General features: G+C 36.6%; 1 protein-coding gene across 13 annotated transcripts; it reads right to left on the bottom strand.

The window, feature by feature from the left end:
* Nucleotides 1–1,894: 1,894 nt before the first annotated feature.
* RPE (ribulose-5-phosphate-3-epimerase) lies at nucleotides 1,895–27,762 on the bottom strand. 13 transcript variants are annotated; one of them, XM_077154976.1, is made up of 7 exons: nucleotides 27,560–27,762; nucleotides 26,853–26,887; nucleotides 20,972–21,051; nucleotides 5,428–5,567; nucleotides 4,933–5,067; nucleotides 4,310–4,396; nucleotides 1,895–2,615 (listed from the first exon to the last, which is right to left on the bottom strand). In XM_077154976.1, the coding sequence occupies exons 1-7, from the start codon at nucleotides 27,668–27,670 to the stop codon at nucleotides 2,493–2,495; spliced, it is 711 nt and encodes a 236-aa protein (XP_077011091.1). In that variant the 5' UTR covers nucleotides 27,671–27,762; the 3' UTR covers nucleotides 1,895–2,492. The 13 variants fall into 13 exon arrangements, with proteins under 13 accessions (XP_077011091.1, XP_077011078.1, XP_077011083.1 ...); XM_077154963.1 differs by lacking the exon at nucleotides 26,853–26,887 and having other exon boundaries at nucleotides 27,549–27,762; XM_077154968.1 differs by lacking the exon at nucleotides 26,853–26,887 and having other exon boundaries at nucleotides 5,038–5,067; nucleotides 27,549–27,762.
* Nucleotides 27,763–27,857: the final 95 nt, after the last annotated feature.

Here is a 27,857-nt window from a genome sequence, read left to right as displayed (position 1 = left end):
CAACAGTATAAGACAAGCAAAGTAGAGTTAAACACTGATGCATTTTAAAACTATCACATCTTTGAAAATGCAAACTGAGTTTGCCAACTTTATTTTAGTTCTCACTGTGCTCTAAGAACTTTGATGTATCTCATGATGAGAAAAGACCAACTGAAATGGACAGGAAAATCTTATTAGTATAAAATTAAAAACACTGTTACATTTCAAACTAATTTGATCATTCCTTGCCATATTACTCTAGTCAAATACACATCTATTCTGTCTTGCATCCCAGAGATTTAAAAACTTTCAAATAATGCTTCAATATTGGATACTTGAGTGTATATTACAGAAAATCCCTTTTGAAGCTATACGATTTTTTCTATGTGGAAGTTGACAATTTTATAAGAATCACTTTTTTCCTATAAAAAAGGTTATTCAAGTTGTAGTATACATGTAACTGACAATCTTGGCCAGCTGGCCTAGTCTGTGGGATTTGACACTAAGTTTTTGTTAAGGATTGAATATTATACTCCCTTCAAAGGGAAGAAATTTCAAATTTTAATACTAAGTTCTGCTTATAGTTTCACTGTATATTTATTTTTAAAGAAAAAGAAAAACTGGACAAACCCATGTTGTCCAAGCAATTAATTCAAATCTTTCTGTCATGTCACATATTATAATCTTCTGTGTAAGTTTTTTAATTAAAGTTATTTCTATATGCCCTGTGTCATCTGATTGAATTAAAACACTATTTATATATGGTACAACCCTTACTTAAGCCAAAATAAAAATAAGAAGCAAAACTTTACTTTGCAATGTTAGATAAAAACAAAAGCTAGCTCTGTTCTATGGTTAAATGTTAACATTCTTCTTTTTCATATTTTGTTTCTCAAAATTCATAGTAACCTGAAGTTTAGTAACACTGGCCCCATTGTTTCTTGCTATATTCATTATACTGCAAATGACTAATACATTATTTGCTAAGTATAATAATTTGGGGCACAATTAGAAAACTTTTCACTTACAGGTTAGCCCTGCACTCTGACATCTCAACCCACAAGGTCTTTCTTGGAGTAATAAAATATATCCTTGGGGCCAAGATTTATAGTTCTGGAATAGCCTCAGTTAATCTGATTCTGCCACAAGGTAGTTATCTGATTCTGGCACAAGGTAAAGACAAACCAGAAATAAGACAATGTTAAGTAAAAGCAGCTTCCTTTTCCTAAACCACTGCTCCATAGTTCCATTTGTTAAAACAGTACATACCAGAAATCCTATGCCCTACGGGGTACCAGCCTATTTCTTCATTTTTTAAGGGGGGGGGGGGGGATACCTGTTCTACCACTCTTAGGAGTGATTTGTAGAGTTAATGAAATTATATCAACATACTTATAACCTATAACACATAAATTAATAAAATGATAGCTTTATCTAAGTTCTAGGAATTTTACTGGAAGATTTTACATATAAATTGTTATCTTGTACTCCACAACACAACTGTGCAAAAATTTCCATTTCACAAGTAATCATAATCTTTCAAAGAGAATAGCTGAGCTGCTAAGGTCAAACACCTGGAAAGGGGTAGGTAGAGTCAGGAGTCAACTCTATATTACTTCCAAATAGAGGCTTTCCTTTTCCTTTCTACTCAGAGCTAACACAATAGAACTATCTAATGTCCTTAAGAGTGGGATATGGGAGTCAGGCCACAGTGGCTCAGCAGGCAGAATTCTTGCCTGCCATGCCAGAGACTCAGGTTCGATTCCTGGTGCCCACACACAAAAAAAGAGTGGGATATGGGATTAAGAAAGGGGGAAAAAAATCACTGCATTATAGCCAGCCCTTTCAGCACCCAGAGAGAAAAACCCTAATAAAATCTGCTTAAATTTTAAAACAGACCACAGACCACCTGAAAACCCCTGGACTTCATACTTTTAATTGTCCTGAATGCATCAAGTATAAGGGGAAAAGTGAAAAACAGATATTTTAGACATAAGAATATTGTATCCCACCTCAGCTAGAGCCATGCTTAGATTTTTCATAAGTTCCATTCTAGTCTTATTATTAAGCATAAACACAAATCACAAATGATATGAAACAGCAAAAACAAAGGGTTCCTTTGCTTCTGGAAAATGGCTGAGCAATAACAAAATTCTTTGAGAAATGCAGAAAAATCTTTAAGTAGCTAACATGCCTCCCTTAGGCATAAGACACATTTTTGTTTAAAACATTAGTAATACAGCCATACTTTCACTTTTTATAAAAATCAAGCCTCCCAATAAAAACAGTATTACCAAACTAATCTTTAAATTCCTTCACTAGAAGTGTAGTTATACACACCAATTTCTACCCTCCTAGAACATTCTGAATAACGAATTTTAGTCAGTGGAATGAATAATTGCTCAGAAAAGCAGCAAAGCAGCACATCTTCAATTGCAATATGATTTGGAAGACAACCTTCTTGTTTTCCAGGAAAAGATTTCATGAGCAGAAACACTGGGCTCTTTGAGGTTTCATCGATCAAGAGAACGTTTCTGAGCAGCTTCTGAGCAAACATTTCTCAACAGGTTGATCACAGATCTGGGGTCTTCACTCCTCATAATGGCACTGCCAGACACAATCATGTTAGCTCCTGCCTGAAAGAAGTAAACACTCAGGTTATGCTTCAAAGAAGATGCAGAAAAGCCTAAGACAAAATTCTTGGACTAATTTTTTAACCTTGTACCTGGCAGTCAGAATTTGAACTATACAAAAATCACTTTGAGATGAAAAGAATATTTATATAATTTAGTTCAATAAATAAAGAAGCTGAAATGCTCAGCAAATGAGGCTATGGAATTATTTTTAAATGCATCTAAGAAATCACCGGCCTTTATGATAATCAAGACTAAATGAGCTACACTGCATCTGTGCTAATATTTAGCTAACAAGGTTTAAAAACCTTTAACCCTCAATTTTTTAAGGTCTTTCCAATATATATCAATACCTCCTCAGCTACTAAAAAAAACTATCAATCTTTGAATTACGTTTATGAACTTGCAGGTAGTCTGAAAGGCCAATTTTTGATAAAATGTGAAACTACCCATAAACTATGACATTAAATTTAAATAATTTCTCATTTTGATGCCACAAAGAATGGAAACATTTATGGTTCAGGACATTGCAAAATGGTTTTGAGATGGCTTAATAAAGATTTCAAGATACGTTTTAAATGTGGAAACAAATCAAAGAGAAAAAGCAGCCAAGATATGCCAAATTCAGATCTGTGCTTCCTACATTTGACTAAGGAGAGAGCCAACTGTTACATGATTCACGGGCAAAAGAAAAAGGATTATGGGAACAAAGAGAAGCATGGACACTGACGAAAATTTATCAGATGCATGTCAAAGTACACTAACATTCCTCATAGAAATTACAGAAATGATTTTATAGGACTCACATATTAACTTTATAATTCTGTAATTACACATTGATAATTTTATCATTTTAAAATTATAATTTTATAGGGATTTCATATGTTCCTAAATTCAGGCAGAAATAGCATACTGGTGAAACAGTTCAGTAAACAATTCTAGAAGGAGTTAAAAGCATACATGCTCACTGATCATTTGATTAGCTCTTCTTCCATAAATATTTTTCACAGCCAAGGTTTTGCTAAGTATTAAGGAGAAAAATATAGCACTTATACAAGAACCTGAAAAGGCAGATAAATCATGTTGCTGAAGGAAAATAGGCGATGTGAGCTTAAATCACCGGCAGTGCTACTGGAAGGACTAGCATTCTCTTATGAAGCGCAGGAGCCTAACTAAGCTGGTCAGCTACCTGAAGAAAAGCTCATTCCACCTCTACAAACAGGGAGGACAAAGAGTCGGGATCAGGCCTAGATTTTTCTCAGAAATGATTCTAGTAAGTTCTAGTCAGGGACAAGAAAGGAATACACCTAAATTCTACAAAATAACATAATAACTAGGTCAATTATTCCCATTCTTTTCCCTTGATAAGAAAATATCTCGTCTTTCCCTATTTTGGGAAAAACTTGTTACTCCAAGGCCCTGTCCTGAAACTATTTAATGAATTCCAAAGAGCTGGCATTCAACAAATTTTTTAAAATGTTTCTTCAGCACTACTAAGATAACTTGGTCTTACTATTTTAAGAATATTTTAGAATATTCACTATTGTTCTTTAGTTTTCTAGTTCCACATTTGAAAAAAAACTTTTCCAAGAAAGAAAGGCCATTAAGGAAATGCAGGGGAAATCTCCTGGGCCAGTGTCCTGGACACCGTGTTTGACAGGCAGCTGGTCTAGGTCACAGATGAGGAGCAGTCTCACCTCTGCACATTTATGGACAGTGTCAGGACCTACTCCACCATCAACCTCTATGTCCAAGGATGGGAACTGGGTCCTCAACCAGTGAACCTAAGCATACATGAAGAAGTAAGTGACTTCCAAAGTGATTATGTGGGGGAAAAAAACAAATAAAAAATCAAATAGTTAATATTAGCCAAATGTCTCATGCAGTAACTATACACTGTATCAGAAAATATTATCGGGGAAAACATGCTTTTTTAATGTACTGAGATAAAGTTTTATAAAAACAATCTTTATTCTGACAAATGGCATTCAATTTGTTACGACTTTACAGAGAATATAACTTATAGAAATAAGACAAAGACAAATGCCTCAATATTCATGAAAACTTCTAAGAGAGCTAAAGATTACAGAAATAATGGTCTTGATAGAAAATTTCAAGATAAAGATGAAATATCTTTTCTGATTTCCAAAACCTAAATCTATTACAGCATTTGTCATCCCTTGTTGCAATTATCGGCAAACATCCCCAACTCCCCACTTTCAGAACAGGACCACTTCTAAATATACAAGTGGTTCAATACATGCCCACTGAATAAACATGTTGAATAAAAGCCTCTCCCAGAATCAAATACTTCTTTTACCTTTGGCATCATATCTTCCATAAATTTCTGCCCTCCAAACCCAGGTTCCACTGTCATAACCAAGGCCATATCTATTTGATTAGCCCATGGTGCCAAATACTCAACTGTTGTTCCTGGTTTGATGGCCAGGCCAACCTATAACAGAGACAAATTTGCTAAATCATATGAACAATTATCTCCACATGTTACAGCAATATCAGATATCAGACCCAGGTAGAAATATTCCATTCTTAAGGAATACATTAAAAAAAAACACAAAACTTCTTCATACTCTAACCTTAGTTTAAAAAAGCCAACAAGGCTATCAAATCTAAAGGTTTCCAAAAGACAGTAACTGTTAGAAAACATTCATGAAATAAGTAAATCGTATCCAACAGACAACTTATATTTAAACTCTGGCTTCACAGCTGCTTAAGTCAGTCTTCTCCACCTACAATTTCCTGTCATCTACCAAACTTCCAAACTCTAAGCATGAATGGTATCATGACTTCTTACCTTCATCCCATTCTCCCGAATGTCTTTAATCAAAGCCCCTGGGTTCTCAGTAGCCTCGAGATGAAAGGTATATTGGTTGGCTCCCGCTACAGCCATTGGCTTTACCCACTGTTCCGGCCTGGACACCATCATGTGCATGTCTAGAAAGTAAAGATGCGTCTCTTAAATATTACTGAAATTAAAATACCTGGCTCATATTATTAAAGCCAGCCTGTACTTTTTTTACTTCAGAAATCTCTTATGGCATCATCATAATTGTTATTTGAATAGCTAAATTTCAATAGCCTTCCTTTATTTAGAAAACGAGGTCTTGGTTTAAACTTATTTACAAAAAATATTTTCCACAAAAAGCATAGTGCTGTACATGAAAAATAATGGCTAGAAATCAGGAACCCAGTTCCAAGTCTAGAAACTGTCACTCTAAAAAACTTAAGTCATATTACCTGTGCAGACTTGTTTCCTCATTTATAAAAGAAAGTTAAATTAGACTATTTCAAAGGTTCTATTTAATCTTACAACCAATATTTATTCAGTGCTTACTAAGCACCAGTAATTTTTCTAGGCTCCAGGGACAGAGCAAAAAACAGATAAAAATCTCTGCTGTCATGGAGATTACATTCTCGTTTGGGGAGCCAAATGATAAAGCAACGACCATATGAGGTCAGAAGTTGATTAAGGCCAGTGGGGCGGAGAAAGGCGGAGCAATGGGTGGAATACATGAGGTCAGAGTGGTACAGGTTAACCAGACAGGACAGAGCCCTGCAGGCCATCAGGGTTTATTCCAAATGAAATGGGAAAAACTGCAGGATTTTGAGTGAAGTGACAAGATCAACTTCAACAAGCACTCTGGCTGCTGTGCCGAGAGAAGTCTGAAGGGGACAAGTGGGAAAGCAGGGAGACCAGTTACAAAGAAAGCAGATGAGAAATAATGAAAGCAACAAAAGATGGTGAGAAGTGGTGGGATTCTGGATATGTTCTGAAGGTAAAGCCAACAACAGATGCTGATGGATTAGATGTAAAGGATGAGAGAAGGAGACGGGACAATGCCAAAGATTTTGGCTTGAAGCCTGAGTAACTGGAAGAACAGAGTGGCCCTTAATTTAGAGGGAGAAGACTACAGGAAGAGGAGTAGGTCTAGGGGAAAGATAAGGGGCTCAGTTCTAGACATGTTCATTAGAAGTAGTCTGATAATTCACTCTAATTCTAAAGCTTGACTCAGAAAACAAGAGGAACATGGGTGTAACCTTAAAGATCTTGACTTAAAATATAATAGCTTTCCATGAAGGAGAGAACAGTTTAAAAGAGGCTAAACCAAGAAATAATTGTGAAGACGTGAGGAAAGAGCAAACACTCCTGTGCTAGGTAGATGGTGGGAGAGTTTTTTGTTTTGTGGAAAGATTTTTGTTTTGCTAGAGGAAGTGCATTTCTGAAAAAGCCAAGATGTATTAAAGAAAAAAATTTCTAGTGTTCCAGACTCCACTAAAACCATAAATGTGATAAGATTTTGAAAAATATCAGGAAAAGAGAGTATAGAGCTAGACTAAAATTCTAATTTTTACTTGTAAACTCTAATCTTATCAGTGGCAACAAAAAGTTACAGATTATTTTCCTGAAAGTGACAGGCTTAGTTGACTTTTTTTTTTTTTTTAATGCCAGTAAAATACTCAGGTCCAAATAACACCATAGTTTCTGTGTTAGGTCCTCTTTCAAGTAAAAATGGTGTTCCACAGACAGAGCAGCTAGTTCAGTTCACAATTCAAATGATTTTCCTTGAGAAAATCTTCATACTCCAGGATGCAGAAGTGCCTTATATGTACTTTCCACTTTGTCACACAGAATAATAGTCATATTATTCTTAAAAAGACACATGTATAGGGTTTAATTTTAATAAAATTAACAGATTGTACTGCTTCATCAAGGATACTTACTGCACATGCATGGCAGTGAAGAGTATAATGATAACTCGCACAGCACCCACTGCCTAGATTTGGGCTAAGGCACCAGCATATTTACCCTCCATTGCTTTCACAACATCAGTACAAATAATGGCAGATAATATCTCAGTATTATAACAACAGCTTTAACCCCATGGACACCTGAAAGGTTCTTCAGACCATACTTGAGGACCACTGAGGGAACAGCAAAAACAGACTTTTCTTTATCATTTCATATCTTAGATTATTTTAGATTATCATACATCCCAGATTATTATTTATACTTAGATTAAATGGTTATAAACTTTAGCAGTTATATATACAATGTGTAATCTAGTTTCTAAAATATATTCATATATCAATAACCCAACAAGAAAGATCTAATAAAAGTTAAGCAAAGAAAAGGTGCTTTTTAAAATAGGAAACAGAGGTCACAAAACCCAAACATTAAAGCACATGGAGTAATTTCATCTTCACTTTAGACACAAATCTAAAAAGATTAAGGAGCAAGTTTTATCAACAAACAACAAAAGAAAAACAGGAAGAAAATGCTGAGAATGCATGGGGTTGACACTAAGTTTAGTAAGAGGAGAGGCACTGCTAGGAAACATGGTACTGAAAAGTGACACAAGGAACATAAACAAAAGGGAGTGAAAAGGAAAAATAATTTTAAAAAATTTTTTTGAAAGAAGAAAGCCAGAAACGAGGACTCTGTATGACTGTATAGTGGGGACAAACAATGCTGTAAGTTCATGCACCTCTGCTATTTTTAAGAATAACATTAATTCTCAGAGTCATGGCATCAGGTATATGCTGATTAAAAAGCAATTTATACAGGAAAATGAATTTTCCACATTGCAGTTTAAAATAAAAGTTTAGATAATCAGAGGATTATATATCATCATTTGGAAAGTTTATTTTGGTGGAACATTGTCCCCTCATTCCATATAAATGAGGTGATAACATACATTTTCTTTGGTGCACTCAAAGCAGAAGGATACAACACAACTTTTGAGAACCTGAAATGTGGTTAATGTGATTGAGAAACTTCATTTTTAATTTAAATAATGACATATCACCAATGGCTACCACATTGACGAGTGCAGTTAGAGTCCTTCACGAAGTTGATCCCAATATGCCGATACAAAAAATAAACCCTAATTATTACACAATTCCAAGAGTTATATAAAAATATACATTCAGAAAAACTTTCAAATTTCTTTTGAATAAGAGATTTGGCAAGCAAGGCATTACTAAGTTTCAGCAACAACCACCCATTGCCACATGGACTGAATCTATGTTCCATGTGAATTAACTTTACAGGTCAGTGTGGGATTTTTTTCTTTTTCTTTTTAGAGAAGATGTAAGCTCACAGAAAAATCATACGTAAAATATGTAAAATACTGAGGTCCCATATAACACCCTATAATTAACACCTTGCATTAGTGTGGTACATTTGTTCTAATTCATGAAAGAACATTTTTATAATTGTATGATTTACTACAGTCCATCAACAGGCTTCACTGGTTTATCAAGTCCTGTTTTGGTCTGCTAAAGCTGCTGGAATGCAATATACCATTGGTTGGCTTTTTCAATTAAATTTTTTTTTTAATTTTCTACTGTAAATTTTACAAATTTACAAATTTTACAAATTTACAATTCTAAAGCCATGAAAATGTCCAAATTAGGGCATCAAGAGGAAGATACCTTCTCGTCGGAAAGGCCACTGGCATCTGGGATTTCTTTGCCACATGGGAAGGTACGTGTCAATACATGCTGGCCCTTCTCTCTTGGGTTGGTTTCACCGGCTCTCTCTCCTCCGAAGGATTTTCTCTGGAATTCATCTCTTAGGTTCTCTGAATCCTTTCTTCGCATCTCTGGGGTGTCTCTCTCTTAGTTTTTCTCCTGGTATTTCTATCTTTTATCCTCTCAAAAATGTACCCCAGCAAGTGAATTAAGGCCCTCCTTTAATGGTCACATCTCCACGGAAAAACTCTAATCAAAAGATCCTACCTAAAATAAGTCTGTACTTACTGTGCAGACATGAATTAAAGGAACATAGGCTTTTCTGAGGTACATAACAGATTCAAACCAGGACACATTCTATCAGTTGTTGTTGTTTTTAATTTATTCTAGCAACACTTATACAACCTAAATATTCCCCTTTTATCAACATTCAAATACATAATTCAGTGTTACTAATTACATTATCAATGTTATACTACTATCACCATCATCTACCCAAACTTTAAAATTAACCCAAGAAGAAACTCTGTTCAATTTAGGCACTAACATCTTATTCTTTATATTTACCCTGCCTTCTGGCAACCTACATTCTAGATTCTGACTCTATGAATTTGCTTATTCTAATTATTTTTGTATCAGCTAGGTCATACGATATTTGTCTTTTATTATCTGGCTTATTTCATTCAATATCAGGTCTTTGAAGCTGGTGTACAAATGTATGTTTGAGTGCCTGTTTCAAATCTTTGGGGTAGAAACCCCATACTGGCATTTCCAGGTCCTATGGTAATTCTATACTTTCAACCTTCAACAATGGTTGCACCATTTTACATTCCCACCAGCAATGAATGAATTTTCCTATTTTTCCTCTCCAACACTTGCAGCTTTTTCTTGTAATTTTTATTTTAACAGTAGCCATTCTAGTTGGTATGAAATGGCATCTCATTGTGGTTTTGATTTGCATACACCTAATAGGTAGTTATGCGGAACATCTTTTCATGTGTTTTTCGGCTGTCTATGTATTTTCTTTGGAGAAAGTCCATTTAAGTCTTTTGTCCATTTTTTAAAATGAGTTTTCTCTTTTCACTGGTGAGTTGTAGGATTTGTTTATATATTCTGGGTATTAAACCTTATTGGATATGTGGTTTAAAAACATTTTCTTTCATTGAATGGGATGTCTTTTTACTTTCAAGTGTGGTGGTCTGAAACTGTATGTACTCCATAAAAACACATCCTTAAAGTTAATCCATTTCTGTGTACGTGGACCCACTAAGCAGGAGCTTTTGATGAGCTACTTCAGTCAAGGTGTGACCCACATAAATTGGGAGGGGGTCTTAATTCTCTTACTAGAGCCTTTTATAAATAGGATGGGGGTGCAGGTAGAGAGAGAGCAGAAAAAACAAAGAAGCAAGAAGGTGAAAGAAATGAAACAAAGAGAGACCAGCAAGCATCATCTTGATGATGCCTTGATATGGACATTTTTCTCAGCCTCAAAACTGTAAGCTTGTACACTAATAAATTCCCATTGTTAAAGCCAACACATTTCATGGTATCTGCTTTGAGCAACTTGGCAAACTAAAACAATGATAGAGTCCACTGATACACAAGAGACTTAATTTTGATGAGAACTCCTTTTTTTTTTCTTTTGTTGCTTGTGTTTTGGGTGTACAGACTCAAAAACCATTGCATAATACAAGACCCTGAAGATGGTTTCCTAAGATTTCTTCTAGGAGATATATAATTATGATTCTTATATATTTAGATAAAGGATCCATGTTGAGTTGGTTTATGTATATGGTGTGAGGTAGGAGTTCCATAACATTCTTTCTATGTGAACATCCAGTTTTCACAGCACCATTTGTTGAAGAGAATATTGTTTCTCCACTGAGTGGACTTGACACTCATGCCAAAATTTACTTGGCCAAATACACCACTCTCATCAACAATTAAAACATCTAGATAGTAGATAAACAAGGAAACAGAGAACTAGAATAATATGATAAATGAACTAGACTTAACAGACACAGACATAACATTGTACCACAAAAACAGCAGGATATACGGTCTTCTCAAGAGTATATGGCTCTTTTCCAGGTCAGACCACATGTTGGGTCACAAAAAAAGTATCAAATTTAAAACCACTGAAATTATGCAAAGCATCTTCTCTGACCACAGTGGAATGAAACTAGAAATCAACAGCAGGCAGAAAATTGCAAAATCTACAAATATGTGGGAGTTAACTAACATTCTCTTAAACAATCAAGGAGTTGAAGAAGAAATTACAAGAAAAATGAGTGAATATCTTCAGACGAATGAAAACGAGGACACAATATATCAAAACTTATAGGATGCAGTGAAGGCAGTGCTTAGAGAGAACTTTAGAGCCCTAAACACCTACATTAAAAATGAAAAGACAAAATCAAAGATCTAACTGCACACATGGAGGAACCAGAAAAAGAACAGCAAACTAATCCCAAAGCAAACAGGAGAAATAACAAAGATAAGAGCAGAAATAAAACTGATGATAAAAAAATTATAGAGAAGACTAAAAAAAAACAAAAGTTGGTTCACTGAGAAGATCAAAAGAAATCAACAAACTGTTACACTGACAAAGAAAAAAGAGAGAAGACACAAATAAATAAACCACAAATGAGAGGTGGGACATTACAACTGACCCCACAGAAATAAAAAGGATCATAAGAAGATTCTACAAACAACTGTGTGCCAACAAATTAGCCAACTTAGAAGGAATGGACAAATTCCTAAAAAACCTATGCTGAATCTAGAAGAAATGCGAGATCTCAAAAGACCAATCACAAGTAATGAGATTAAATCAGTCATCAAAAGTCTCCCAATAAAGAAAAGCCCAGAACCAGGTGATTTCAAAGGAGAATTCTACAAAGCATTCCAAGAAGAATTAATAATAATGCTGCTCAAACACTCAAAAAAAATTGAAGAGACCACTACACAACTGATTCTAAGAAATGAACACTCCCCTAATACCAAAGCCAGATAAAGATACTACATGGAAAGGAAATTAATGACCAAGTTTTCTTATGAATATAGATGTAAAAATCCTCAACAAAATACTAGCAAATTGAATCTAACAGCACATTAAAAGAGTTTTACAACTCTTTTAATGGGTTTAACCCAGGTATGCAAAGGTGGTTCATCATAAGAAAATAAATTAATGTAATATATATTAATAAAAAAGATAAAAAAGGTTATGATTATCAAAACCAATGCAAAAAAAGAATCTGTTAAAAATCCAACATCCTTTCTTGATGAAAACCCTTAGAAAAATAGGAAACTTCCTCAACATGACAAACGGTATTCATAAAAACCAACAACAAACATACTCAATGGTGAAGGACTAAAGCTTTCCCTCTAAAAGCAGGAACAAGACAAGAATGCCCCTGCTCAAGCAAATAAACGAATTTAGCAAAGTGGTGGATACAAGAGCAATTCAAGTGATTGTGGTAATAAATGTACAACAATGCAATGATGCTGTGAACCAATGATTGCACACTTTTGGGACTGCATTACGTGAATATATCTCAGCAATAATAAAAAAAGTCCAACAACATATATTTATTTTTTTTTGCATGGGCAGGCACTGGAAATTCAAACTGGGTCTCCAGCATAGCAGATTGAGAATTCTGCCACTGACCCACCATTGCACTGCCCCAACAACCTATTTTGTAGAAAAGGAAAAGCCAGTCATCAAATTTATTTGGGTTAAAGAACCCCAAATAGCCAAAACCAACTTGAAAATGAAGAATGAAGTTGAAGGACTCACAATTTCTGACTTTAAAACTTATTACAAAAGTACAGTGGTCAAAACAGCATGGTACTAGTAGAAAGATAAATTCACAGACCAATGAAATCCAATTGAAAGTTCAGAAATAGACCCTTACATCTATGGTCAACCGATATTTGACAAGGCTGCTAAATCCATTCAGTTGGGAAAGAATAGTTCCTTAAACAGATTGTGCTGGAAGAACTGGATATCCACGTGCAAAAGAATGAAGGGGGATCCCTTTCTCACAGCAAATTAATTCAAAAAGGATGAAAGACCTAAATATAAGAACTAGAACTATAAAACTAGAATAAAACATAGGGAAGCATCTTCAGGATCTTGTGCTAGGCAATGGTTTCTTAGACTTTACACCCAAGGCACAAGCAACAACAACAAAAAACTGATAAAAGGGAACTTAGGAAAATTAAAAATCTGTGCAAAGGCCAAAATGTAACAAGACAACTGACTCAATGGAAAAATATTTTCAATAGGGTTTCATATACAAAATATATAAATTCTATAGCTTAAGAAAAACACTCCACTTAAAAAATGGCAACAGACTTGAACTGACATTTCTCCAAAGAAGATTTACAAATGGGCAAAAAAAACAAATGGAAAGATGCTCAACATTACCAGCCATCAGGAAAATGCAAATCCTAACCACAATAAGATTCCACTTCACACCAACTATAATAGCTACTAGTTGAAAAACCAAACAAACAAACAAAAAAGGCAGAAAACTACAAGTTTTGGAGAGGATGCAGGGAAAAAAAAAGAACTCATTCACTGCTTCTGGGAATGTAAAATGGTACAGACACTGTGAAAGACAGTTTGGCAGTTCCTTGGAAACCTAAATATAGAATTACCGTATGATCCAGTAATCCCACTAGTAGATACATAAAAAGAACTGAAAGCAGGGATGTGAACATCTGTGCATCGATTGCTTTAGGTTGCTAATGCTGCCAGAATGCAATGTACCAGAAATGGACTGACTCTTACAAAGGAGATTTATTAAGTATGAGTTTACGTTCTAAAGCCGTAAAATGTCCAAATTAAGGCATCAACAAGAGGGTACCGAGCAGCTAGAAGGAAAAATATGAGGATATATGGTAGCCCATGACAAACTCTGGGATTTGTCTTATAACCACCTGTTGAAGAGTGCTTTGAAAACTATTGCTTTATTTCTTTGCTTTGTATATAAGCTACACAATAAAAAAAAAAAACAAAAAAAAAGAGGGTACCTTCACTCAAGAAAGGCCAGTCAAGACTAGGGATTCTATCAGCTGGGAAGGCACATGGCTGGCATCTCCTGGTGCTCTGTTTCCAGGTACTGTTGCTTTCAGTTTCTGTTTCCAGAGGATTACAGTAAACTGAGACCCACTGTGAATGGGCATGGTCATGTTTTCATGGAAATAATCTAATCAAAAGATCCCACTGCATGACATTTGGGCTAAAAATCTCCCTGACAACATAGGGTATGACTCCCAGGGATGAGCTTGACCCTGGCACTATGGGCTCACTACCACCTTCTAGACCAAAAGGGGGAAAAACGTAATAAAATAGGGCATATGTGGCCAAGACATCAAATAGTCAAGAGATTATTCTGGAAGTTACTCTTACGCAAGCTTCAGATAGTGCTGCTTGCATTGGTTTGCTAAATCCCAATCAATACCATTACTGTTGACTCTTAAGAACACCTAGGACAAAACCTTTAATGGCACCTTTGTTAAACTCAACAAGGCCTCAATTAGCATGCTAAGAACTGTGGAACCATGGATTGCACTGGACTATCCAATTCAGTCAGTGAATGAACTGCTCTATAAGGGTGGTTACAGCAAAATCAGTAAGAAGCAGACTGCCTTGGGAGATAGCTCTTTGACTGCCCCATCTCTTGCTAAATATGGCATCAGCTGCATGGAAGACCTGACTCATGAGATCTATACTGCTGGGAAATACTTCAAAGAAGCAAACAACTTTCTGTGGCCCTTTAAAATTATCTTCTCCCAGAGGTAGAATAGAGATAAAGATCACCCATTTTGTAGAAGGGGGAGATGCTGGCAATAGGCTTATTACGATGAACTAAGGTGTCTACTATGATTATTTTTGTAATCTGATCAATTAATAAATCGACTGTTTTCAAATTGAAGAACAAAAAACATAGGGCTCAAACTGAGACTCTATGAAGGTTTTAAGCAATAAGTTTGCTTTCCTTGAACCTGTAATTTCCAGACGGTTCCTAGGTCAGATAAATCTTGAAACCCAGAGGGACGAGCCTCTCCAAGATTATCAATTGATTACATCCTTCTATCCTTTAGTGTTGACACCCCTCCTCAATATGAAAAAGTCAGAATGGGTATTGCCTAAAGATCCCTATAGATTGGGAGAGGGATCAGAGAAGGAGGTATAACAGAGAAAACAGGATTTGACAAACAAATTTGACTGCTGAATCACTATATGAATATTCCTTCTAGCCTCCAGTGTTTTGGAGCAGCTAGAAGGAAAAATCTGAGATAGTGGAATGGTAACTCATAACAAAAACTCTGAAACCTATAACTACTTGTAGAGGTGTGATTTGAAAATTATTGCTTTTTTTTTCTTTGTTTTGTATGTGTTATATTTTACAATAAAAAAACATTTTTAAAAAATCCCATACAGGGGTCACATCTCCATGCAAACAAATCAAAAGATCCTACCCACAAAAAATGCACCCACAAGACTGATTAAAAGAGCATGGCTTTTCTGGGGTACATAAGTCTCAAACCAACACATCAATGTTTGCAGCAACACTATTTACAACTGCCAAAAGATGGAAGCAATCCAAGTGGATATGGAAAGTGTTAACTGATGAATGAACAAAACCTGGTATATGCATAACAATGAAGTATATTATTCAGGCTTAAACTGAAATGAAGTTCTTATACATGCAAAACACCATGAATCTTGAAGACATCATGTTGAGTGAAATAAGTCAGATACAAAAGGAGACCCATTTATAACCCCACTGATAGGAAATAATTATAATAGGCAAACTCACAGAATAAGAATCTAGAATGCAAGTTACCAGGGGCTGGGCTGGGGTTAGGGAATGGGGAGTTTATGCTTAAATTGTACAGGATTTCCATTTGGCTTACTGGTAAAATTTCAGCAATGGATGGTGATGGTAGGACAACAATGTGAAAGTAATAAACAGCACTGAATTTTATATTTGAATGTGGTTAAAAAGGGAAATTTTAGGTTCTATAAATGGTGCTAGAACAAAAATTCTAGTAACACAGGACTGTACAACACAGTGAGCCCTATTGTAAGCAATGAACTATACTTAATAGTACAATTTTTAAAATGTTCTTTCATGAATTGTAAATGTGCCACACTAACATGATGTGTTAAGAGGTTAGTATTTGGGGATTCCCCATTTACATATTTTATGTATGACTTTTCTGTAAGCCTATAACTTCTCTTTTAAAAAAATCAGTTTACTGTAATTGTGAGGGTTTATTTTACAAATGCTTTAATTCTATTCCATCATTCTGTATGTATGTCCTTGTGCCAGTACCATGCTGAATTTTTTCCTTTTTTAACTTTTTTTTAAATTGTGAAATACAACATATATACAAAAAAAGCAGTAAATTTCCAAGTACATTTTAACAAGTAGTTATGCAACAGATTTTAAAGTTCAATATAGGTTCATTCCAAAGCTTTTTGTTCTTTCTTCTAGACACTGGAGACCAAACGAAACATCATTAAGATTTAGCAGTCATACTCATTTGTGAAATCCTATCTTCTGTTATACTCCCTTTTCTTTTACTTTTTTGTGAAAAACAACATATACACAAAAAAGCAGTAAGTTTCAAAGTACATTGCAACAATTAGTTGTAGAACAGATTTCAATGTTTGGTATGCATTATAAGCCCACAATTTTAGGTTTTTACTTCTGGCTGCTCTAAGATAATGAAGACTAAAATATCAATATGATGATACAGCACTCATACTCATTTGTTAAACCTGACCCTCTCTGCATAACTTTACCATCACCTTTGATCTTTCTTCCACTCTTCAGGGGTATTTGGGCTATGGCCATTCTACTTTTTCATATTGGAAGGGACTGTCTATAATATTGGGTAGGGGGATGGAACTAGTTGATTTTCTGGGGAGTACATCTGCATTTCAGGACTTATCTGGCCCAGAGATTCATCTGGAGGTTGTAGGTTTCTGGAAAGCTATCCTAGTGCATGGAACCTTTACAGAATCTTATATAATGCCCTAGGTATTCTTTAGGATTGGCAGGAATGCTTTTGGTTAGGGTTTGGAAAGCTATGACAGGTAATAATGTCTGAGTGAAGTTGTATTAAGAGTGATCTTCAGAGTAGTCTATTTGAACGATACCTTATTTGTTACATGTCTTTTTCCCCTTTATGGTCAGGATGGCATTGCTGATCCCATGGTTACCAGGGCCAAGCTCATCTCTGGGAGTCATCTCCCACACTGCCAGGTAGACTTTCACTCTGGATGTCATGTCCCACATAGAGGGTAGGGGAATGGTTTCATTTGCAGAGTTGGGCTAAGAGAGAATCTGAGGAACAAAAGAGGTCCCCTGGAACTAACTTTAAGGCATACTCAGTTAGACTAAACTTCTCTGCTATATACATCAGCTTCACAAGAGCAAGACTCAAGATCAAGGGCTTGGCTTATTGGTTTGGGTGTCCCTAATGTTTGATACAGTACCTGGGGCTTCCCTGGTGAAGTTCCATATTTTTCCCCCATTCCTCAATGAACTTGGCCAATACTTTTTGATTATCTGCTTAATATACTCTAGCATATATCAAGGTATTACATTATACTATAGAGGATGAAAGGCTCTCATTCTTATTCTGGGCTCCCTGTGTTTAGAATGTTCAAATGACCTATCTGGACAGGTTGAGTTAGATTATGTGCTACAGAAAATTTAGGTACTAGACAAAACAAACCTTTCTTCCTTTTGTCTCAAAGAATAGGTGGAGTTCTAATACACAGTGTCTTCCTTACCACTGTATTCTGAATTACCTCAATCCCACTACTATGCTGTTTTGATTAGTCTGGCATTATGTTTTACGATCAGGAAGTGTGATTCATCCAACTTCATTCTTCTTTTTCAAGGTTGCTTTGGTTATTTGGGGCCCCTTAGCTTTCCATATAAATTCGATGATCAGCTTTCCACTTCCACAAGGAAGGCTCTTGGAATTTTCATTGGGATTGCATGGAGTCTACAAATCACTCTGGGTAGAACTGACATCTAAATAATATTTAGTTTTCTAATCCAAGAACATGTAATGTTTTCCCATTTATTGAGGACTTTTTTACTTATTTTAGCAAAGACAGCTTTCTGGGTGAAATTCCTTTACATATTTGGTTAGATTTATTGCTAAAAATTTGATTCTTTTAGATGCTATTGAGAAGAAACATTCTGATTTCTTCTTCTGACTATTCAGTACTAGCACAGAAAAACTACTGATTCTTGCCTGTTGATCTTGTACCCTGCCATTTTGCTGAGTACATTTAATAGCTCCAGCTTCTTAATAGTGGATTTTTCAGGATTTTCTGTATACAGGATCATGTGATCTGCAAATAGAGAAAGTTTTACTTCTTCCTTTTCAATTTGGATGCCTTTTATTTATCTTTCCTAATTGGCTAGAACTTTCAATACGTTTTTTAAGAGTGATGACAGTGGGCGATTCTTGTCTTGTTCCTGATCTTAGAGGGAAAGCTTTCAGTCTCTCACCATTGAATTCGTTAGTTGTGGGGTTTTCAAATATCCCCGTTGTGATAGTTTGGAAGCTGTTAGTACCCCCAGAAAGGGCCATGTTCTATTAATCCATTACTGTGGGTGCAGACCTATTATGGGTGGGACCTTTTGGTTAATTTCAATTAAGATGTGACCCACACTGCTCAAGGTGAGTCTAAATCCTTTTTTTTCTTTTTACCAGAATCCTTTACAAGAGGTTAAAGGACACAGAAAAAGCCCAGAATGCTCAGAGAGAAGCACCCATAAAAGATCAAAGAGTAAAGCCCCAGAGCAGCTAAGAAAGGAACCACCTGGGAGCAAAGGACCAGCAGATGCTAGCCATGTGCCTTCCCCTTAAACAAAATGTCCCCGATGCCAGCAGCCTATCTTCAGAGTCCAGGCATCATCCTGTGGATGGCTTAATTGGTACATTTTCACAGCCTAAGAATTGTAAATTGTAAGTGACAAATCTCCGTTGTAAAAGCCAATACATTTCTGGTATATTGCATTTTGGAAGCTTCAGCAAAACCAAATACCATTAGTCACCTTAAGGAAGCTTCCTTCTATTCCTAGTTTTCTAAGTCTCTTATCACAAAAATGTGCTGGATTTGTCAACCATCTTTTCTGCATCAATTGAGATGATAATGTGCTGTGGTTTTTTTTCCCCTTTAATCTATTCATGTACTGTATTTCATTTATTGACTTTTATTAACTGGGGGAGTTTAATTCATTTACCTTTTTTTGGCATGGGCAGCCTCCAGGAATCAAACCCAGATCTCTGGCATAAAAATTCATTTACATTTAAAGTAACTACTGATAATGCAGGAATTACCTCTGCCAATTTGTTGTTTTGTGTTTATAAGTCTTATATCTTTTATGATCCTTAATTCTTCCACTGATGCCTATTTCCATATATTTTTTGGCTTTTCATACTATACCGTTTTGAGACTACTCTCTTTCTTTTGAATTATTTTTATGTATCTTCTTTGTGATTACCATGGGGTTAAAATTTAACATCCTAAATCAATGACAAGCATATTTGATTTGATAATGACTTATTTTCAATAATATTTGAATACACTGTTTCTATATTCCTGTCCCCCACTTTTTTCTACTTGTTACAAATTATATCCTTGTACACTGTATGCCTAAAACTATTTATCGTACTTTTTATGCATTTGCACGTTATGAAGAAGTGGAGTTACAGAACAATACAATATAATTGTACTGGCATTTATAATTACCCATATGGTCTTTATTTTTTAATGCTGCTTTGATCCACCATCTAATATTCTTTCCTTTCAGTCTGAAAAACTTCCTTTAGCATCCCTCAGCTTTTACTTATTTAGGCATGTCTTAATCTCTAGTTCATTTTGAAAGAAAATGTTGCCAGATATAAAGCACTTAATCTTATTGGGATTCTTTATACATAGCTCACTGCCTTCAAAGCAGGGCCCCCAGCTATCTGATGTAGCTGGTCAAAGGTAAAGATGTGGGATAAGAGGACTTGTCTTCAGAGTTCAGAAGACTAGGGGATGGAAGCCATTGCAAGGAAGGTGAAACTCACTGGTCATTATGGCAATTTATCACCCTCTGCCTTCCACTCCTTCCTGGATAGAGTTCTCCCAGACTCCAGAGTTTCAAAAGTAGTTGATGCAGATAATTCTTGCCACTTCAATAGTTGTTTTGGAGGGGGGACTGATTATTGGAACCTCTTATGCCATGTTTCCACAATAGCTCATTCTGTAAATTCAACCCTTCTAATTCATGTTATCCCATGACAAGGGATTGGAATAAATGTAGGCTCCATATACAGAAAGCTCTAAACCTCACCTGAATGAAAATAAAATTGCTTTTAGATGATAAATCAATTTATAAATTTGGTTCATAAATTTACTTAAACAATTATAGAGCCCCAACCATGTGCCTATGTTTAGCTCTAGGAAAACCACAGTAAACAAGGTGGATTAAATCCACGCCTTCATGAAGCTAGTCTGATAAAAATAACTTCCAACTGAAGGCAATTCTAAGATCTACAAGGTGATATAATAACCCAGGTAAGAGTTAATTCAGGATAAGGTGTTTAGAAAGGCTTCTCTGAAGAAATGACAAATGGTCAGAGACAACAAGTGAAGAGCAAAGAGATTATCAACGGCAAAGGCCTGAGGGAGGAGAGAGACTGCTTGGCTTGTTAAGCAGTAAGTAGGCCAATGAAGCCTGGAAGTTACATTAAAAGTTAAGAAATCAACCATTCACTTTTCTTTTACTTGGGGGGAACATCCAATTTCAACTGGCAGAACACCAACTTACCAAAGAAAGGGTCCTGGCCTAGCTGCTTTCGAAGGCTTTCTACCACAGGGTGACCAAAGGTGATGTTGGGAACAAAATGCCTACAAGACAAATAAAACCTTACTCTGAAAAATATTTTCAATTCAGATTCCATATTTTTCTCAATATGTATTCTAATAGAGGTAGGAGAGAAGGTTGCCTGGGCTTGCAATATGTTTCAATTTAATACCTAACGATATCAGTATTAAACAATGGTAAAAATGCCTGGATAATTTTAGTTTTACAAAGTGATATCTCCTTGATAGTTCAACAAATCATAATACCACATATATGTGCATAACCATTTAATCACAATTCACAACACATGACAGGTAGAAATGGAAGGATGACAAAATCAAAATCCCAAAAGCTGTATGACTTGCCCAAGTCACATACTAGTTAATAAGTTCTGGACTGACGCAGGGCTCCTGAACCCTAGCCTATTATAGGCTGCCTGCGGCTATTTCTAATTCACCTGTATAACAGGCACTAAATGAAATTTATTTAAAATCAAGTGTTTAAACACTTGATGTGCTTAATATAAATAATAACCACCTTTTATTGAGGGTTTACTACATGCCAGGCACTGTACCTTATTTCATTTAATCTTCACAAGAGCCTTATAAGATAGATACTATTATTGTCCTCATTTGATGAGCATAGGGTAACTTGCTTAAGGCATCCAGCTAATATTTTTGGAAGCAGGATTCAAATTAGGTGTTCCTGATGTCAAACCCCAAATTTTTAACCACTAACTAACTCCAATTAATCCTTTTCTTCTATCACTACTACAATGAAATATTTAATAAAACCATGCAAGTGCCAGGTTAGGTACTTCTGAGAGTACAGTATTTTTTTTTTTATTGATTAAAAAAAAATTAACAACAAACAAAACAATAAGATATCATTCCATTCTACATATATAATCAGTAATTCTTAATATCGTCACATAGTTGCATATTCATCATTTCTTAGAACATTTGCATCGATTTAGAAAAAGAAATAAAAAGACACAAAAAAAGAAATAAAACGATAATAGAGAAAAAAAAGTTATACATACCATACCCCTTACCTCTCGCTTTCATTTACCCCTAGCATTTCAAACTAAATTTATTTTAACATTTGTTCCCCCTATTATTTATTTTTATTCCATATGTTCTACTCGTCTGTTGATATGGTAGATAAAAGGAGCATCAGACACAAGGTTTTCACATTCAGAGTCACATTGTGAAAGCTATATCATTGTTCAATCATCATCAAGAAACATGGCTACTGGAACACAGCTCTACATTTTCAGGCAGTTCCCTCCAGCCTCTCCACGACATCTTGAACAACAAGGTGATATCTACTTAATGCATAAGAATAACCTCCAGGATAACCTCTCGACTCTGTCTGGAATCTCTCAGCCACTGACACTTAGTCTCATTTCAGAGAGTACAGTATTTTATTAAAAAAAAAACAACAAAAAAAACCGATTTATAGTTACCATTACAGAAGGGTCTAAAGTCTCATTGGTGGGTGATGGCAGAAATGGCTAACAATTCACCAGAGTTGTTGGTGGGAAGCAAACTCACCCAAGGGCATTTCCCAACCAGGTGGCCCGTGCGGTGAGTTCGCATCAATGGATAGTAAGTTTAGGTAATGTGTGCTATTACAGAGCCCAGGAGGTTAAGCAATATTCTTTTTCCACTCCCATTTCACCCTTCTGGCAATAAAGAAGCCCTTAAGGAATGGCAGAGCCAAAGGACGGAAGTAGATTATGTTCCTGAAGTTCTGCATCGAAGAACATTCCATTGAGCTGTTATATGAATGAAAAATTAAAAAAAAAAGCTAGCAGAAGTAAGCTAGTTATGTTTAAGGAAGCAGGGGGAAGGGGGTGCTGCTGACCAGCTTCGTAGATTGTGTCACACTAACAATCTCGAATGCCAGGCTAAACTGTTTCAACTTTATCCTGTGGTAAACTCAGAGTGAGATATTAAAGCAAGAAGCAATATGATGCAAAAAAGAAGCAGGAAGATGGATTTGTCAATTAACCGGAAGAAGGGAGGTAAAAGATGTTAGCAATGGCAATGGAATAGTAAGGGTGGAAACAAGGAGAGGCAAGACTGACAGGATTTGTTAACCGATCAGGTGTGGAGGGTTAAAGAGAGAGCTGTAAACCAGAAGTAAGGAAGGTCTTAAGCTTAGGTTACTGGCAACATGAGTGTTCACTGAAAACTAAAACTTATATATGGGCCAGGTACCATTCTAAACACTTTCTATCTAACGTTAAATCCTCACAGCTCTATGAAGGCGCTATTATCACCCACGTCTTACAGATGGAGCAGAGGCCCAAGGTCACACAGCTAGTAAGCGCTAGAGGCAGGCGCTAAACCCAGTCAGTCTAGTTTCAAAGTTCAGGCTCTTAACTACGATACTCATCTGCCCCTGCACTAATAACTAATAGAAACAGAAAGTCCAGGGTAGAAGGGACTTCAATGTGAGAAGTCAGGATTTGGGACACATCTGAGAAGGACAGATAAAGTAGTACATGGATGCAGACACTTCACTATCTTTTTGGTCCCTGGAGGTTAGGTTCCTAGGATTTAGCAAACTGTTCAACCATTCACCTGGAGCACCGATTTTCAACACAATGGAAGAGTTTCTTGTATTTACTTAGAACTTGGAATAGAGGTCAGATAAGTGAGCAGTGAGGCCTTGAATATAAGAGAACTTGGAACTGAAAGATTTGGATTTCATTCACTGGTCTTTTAATTTGCTGCTACATGATCTCAGGAGTAACTGGTTTTGTTATTCTCTACCTTAGGTTTCATATAGCATGAAAATAAAAACATCAAGACCATATATAGGGAAAATATAAGAATGTAACAAGGATACCAGGAACACATAATCTACAACTATTGATTCCCAAATTATGTGACATATTGTGCTACTGAAAATCTGTTAGATTCCCGGTTCCCCAAGTACACTGGGAAAACAAGAACCAATATTCTCAAAAAAAAATACCAAAGGCTTAATGCAAAGTCAAAATTAAAAAGGCAAGAAATCCAAGCATGAACTTAGGGTATCCCAAACAACAGTAACCACAGAGCACTTGCCACAAATGGATTTCTAGGCTCTGTTCCACATTACTGACTCCAAAGGGTACCTGGGAATCTAATTTTTCAGAAGTGACCCCAGGGAGTTCTCCTCAGACCAGTTTGGAAAACTACATTACACTAATGAAAAAGAATGTCACCAAGGAAGTCTTGTGTTTTGTTGCTTTTTTCTTTTTCTTTTCTTTAAGGTACTTTTTGGAGTAAAGCCTGCAAAAAATAAAATGCAATTAAAATAACCGGACACTCACTAGGACTAAATTATATTTGTTTCTAATATAGGGATTCAATTCTCTCATTTCTCTTCATGTTCCACCATCAACCCTAAGCATGGTTCATAATATAACTATAATGCTATCTATTTCAAAGCAAAGACAGTAAAAGGCAGATAAAGTTGGTGTAAAATGTAGTAAGATTGTAACCAGAAAACAGTCTTCCGTGAGTCAGGAACCACAAATTCACAAACATATAGAGATCAGCAGATAACATTGAGAAGCTAAAAAGGGTAGACAGGGAAAGAGGATATGGCTGAAGGTGGCTGTTTTTTGGCCCCAGCCTATTAGGGCCTTATGAGACTGTGGGACCAATACTGCCAAATCTTTGGATTTTTTCAAAAGAAGCCAGAAATCCAGTATTAATGGGAAATCACCCCGATTTTTAATCCTGGCAACGATTTTAAAAACTACTTCTCTGCTCTTTACCCAACTTATGATCAACACATTCCAGCCACTGTCCCATCATGGCACATTAATGTGTTTTCTAGTTTTCTTGTCCAGAGACTCCATTTGTCCTTTATTTCAAATATCCAACCATACTGGCATCTACCTCCCCCACCCCAGTGTTTTCAAAATTAGGCGACTTCCTTTCTACAGTGGAAACTCTATACCATGTGGTATAGAGTTCCTGATTGTCAAGGTAAAGAAACTCTCAGGAAATTTCGGGGTTTGGAGAACAAAAAAGCAATGCATGCACAAACAAACTAAATTTAACGTTGAATGAAATATTTAAAAGGGGCCAGGAGAAGAAGTAAGGAGAGAAGGTAAGCTGCAGTAGGCCATTCTGGAAAGGAAGTCCACAACCCATGCTTTCATGCCCTTGGCCTAGAAGACAGTGCAGCACACTGCTTAAGAATACTGGCATCAAAAAATTAAATAAAATAAAAATAAAAAAGAACACGGGTATCATCTCAGCCAGGCTCTGCTTCTTCTGGGGATACATCAGGAAAGGAATGAATTCCCTAAATTGGTTTCACCTTTTTTAAAAAGGGAATTAAAAATAGGTCTTACTTCAAAAAGTTGTGAGGATTAAAAGGTAAAGAGTTTTTAAACTGGCATGCAGAATTTAGTTTTTCCAAGCTAAGAATGTTTCCTGACAAAGGGGAAAGAAAGTTAATAAGATACAAATATTTTACCTTGGTAAACTCAGTTTCTGCCATAAGACTGGGAGGGGGCAAAAAAGATGTCTTAGCGATCCCTCCCATTATGTTAAATCATTAACAGATATCAAGTCATTCACTCATTCATTCAAGCAAGTATAATCTTGTCTGGTTGCTTTACCTGCAGAGACTACAGAGGAGAGCAAAGGAGTCAGACCTTGCTTTTAAGGAACTTACTGTATAGCACACAAGACATGAAATAAAATAAGAGTAAAAATTATCAGTTGCTCGTTAAGGACAATGTGTTATTCATTCTCTGTAAGCTGAGTGCCTACAGAGACATTTAATTTCAGAGACAAAACAAGCTGTTGTGTTGCTTTCAATCCTGGCTCCACCATTTTCCAGCTGCGAGATCATGGGCAGGTGATTTAATTTCTGTGCCGAATTCCTCACTGTCAAATGCTGGTGGGAACAATAGTACCAAGCTCCTTAAGCCTGTGTGAGCTAATTCATGAAAAGCACTAGAACAGAAATATTTAATATTCATATATATTAGCCACTGTTATCATTAATACTCGACTGGTGAACTGAAACAAACTGATTTCCCTCTCCATTCACTTACTTAACACAAAATACAAGACTTAATTAAAGCCAAATTGCTCTCTGTGTTAAGAAGACTATTTATGTATACAGATAGCTTATTCTGCCCTGAGACCCCAAGGCATTTTCTGACACTCAAATGTACCCCCTTTTCCCTGAGGTACAGTGTATTATGGGTGAAAGCTTAGGGCTCTCAAACAGAGGTGTCCCAAAAAGCTGCTAAGTAGAATTAACATTGGCAAACTAAAATCAAATTTTTGTGAGGGGTAGTATTTACCAACCTTCTAATACACTTAGCCTATAATTCTTAATATTCTAACGCGAAGGTTTTGCCATCACCATCTAGGCAGAATGATAAGGACACCAGGTGGAATGAAAAAGAGAAACAAAAGATTTAACCAGAGAGAACAAAGGAAGACAAACTGTTCTTTACAGAAGTGTGAATGACATTAAAAATTAGGGGATGTAACCGAGCATCCTCTGTAAAAAACACCAATTTGTAAATCTGAATGAGAGCACATAGAGGTTTTATCTAATTTAAACAATCTATTTTATTTTAGCTCAACTCGAGACATTTATGATCTTACAGCCAGTTGTCCGTGGGCCTGAAAACTACTTGGCAAACCCAAGAAGACACAAATTGCAAGCTGCAACTGTCACAACATTGTGTAATCTTTAGTCTTATTATTTTCCCTAGGTTTGTTTCCTTTTTCAACCTACTTAAATAATTACTATCATCCTGATTCCAGATAATATCGCTTTTACGTACTGTAACCAGCGTTTAAAAAATTACTTACAAAAAACTGACCTCCCTGAAGAGCAGGGTGCCTGAAGAGAAAATAGGAAAATCAGAATTCGAATAACGATACAACAGCTAACAATTACAGAGAACTTCCTATATGCCAGGCGCTGTCAACTTTACACATAGCAATTCATTTCATGTTCCAAAGAGGCGTAGGCGGTAGGTTCTATTATGATTCTCCTATTTTCAAATTACGAAACTGAAGCTCAACGAGGTTAAGCGGCTTGCCCAAGGTTAACCCAACAAGTGGCAGAACTCGGGCACTCTCACTCCAGGAGCCAAGAGCTGAATCGTTACGCAAGTCTGTCTCCTTAGCTTCGTCACTAACTAACTATATGAGCTTGGGCAAGTCATGCCTATCCCCTTGGGCCTCAGTTTCTCTAACTGAAAATGAAAGAAAGCCCTGGAGATTTAAGGCTATTTCCGAGTCCTAAAGCCTAAGAGAAAACCGCACGTTATTAGGGCGGAGGGAGAGGATGAGGTTTGGGCCCCGGCTGCAGACCAAGCTGCCGCGTCAGGTCCGCTCCAGGCGGACTGCAGGGCTCCCACCTCAGCTCGGTTCTTGGTACCGCACTCACAGTGACGAGCTCCGCGGTACAGCGATGCGGTGCATCCAACAGGCGCTCAATACAGGCGCGCCGGTCCCAATCCCGCGCGACAGGCCTGACCCAAGCCCCGCGGAGTTACCCGTCCATTACATCCAGGTGCAGATAATCGGCCCCCGAGTCCAGCATCCGGAGACACTCTGCCCCTAAGTTGGCTAGGTCACTGTTGAGGATAGACGGACCAATCTTGCAACCGGACGCCATCGTGCTGGTTCACAGGAGCCGAATAACCCCACGAGACCCCCGGGCCGACGAAGGCGTGGCTCCGATTGGCCGGGCAGCTTTGTCCCCGCCCCTTCCCGGTAGCGAATGTTCCTCTCTGCCGGAAGCAGCCGCCCTGCGGTGAGGAAGTCTCGCCTCCTCCTCGGGGGCGGGGCTGCCAGCTGGGGTC

This window comes from Tamandua tetradactyla, chromosome 3 (assembly GCF_023851605.1).
Source record: "Tamandua tetradactyla isolate mTamTet1 chromosome 3, mTamTet1.pri, whole genome shotgun sequence".
In the NCBI taxonomy this organism is placed as follows: domain Eukaryota; kingdom Metazoa; phylum Chordata; class Mammalia; order Pilosa; family Myrmecophagidae; genus Tamandua; species Tamandua tetradactyla.
Note: the sequence above shows the minus strand (reverse complement) of the source record. Positions and strands in the feature narration are given on the sequence as shown.

What these genes read in the sequence shown, in the direction of transcription:
- RPE (XM_077154976.1), bottom strand. Translation starts at nt 27,670, where the DNA reads ATGGCGTCCGGTTGCAAGATTGGTCCGTCTATCCTCAACAGTGACCTA. An exon ending in GGGAGGTCAGTTTTTTGTAA is followed by an intron (nt 21,052 to 26,852) that starts GTAATTTTTTAA and finishes TTTGTCTTGTAG; the next exon opens with GCATTTTGTTCCCAACATCA. An exon ending in TGGAAGATATGATGCCAAAG is followed by an intron (nt 4,397 to 4,932) that starts GTAAAAGAAGTA and finishes ATGTATGCTTAG; the next exon opens with GTTCACTGGTTGAGGACCCA.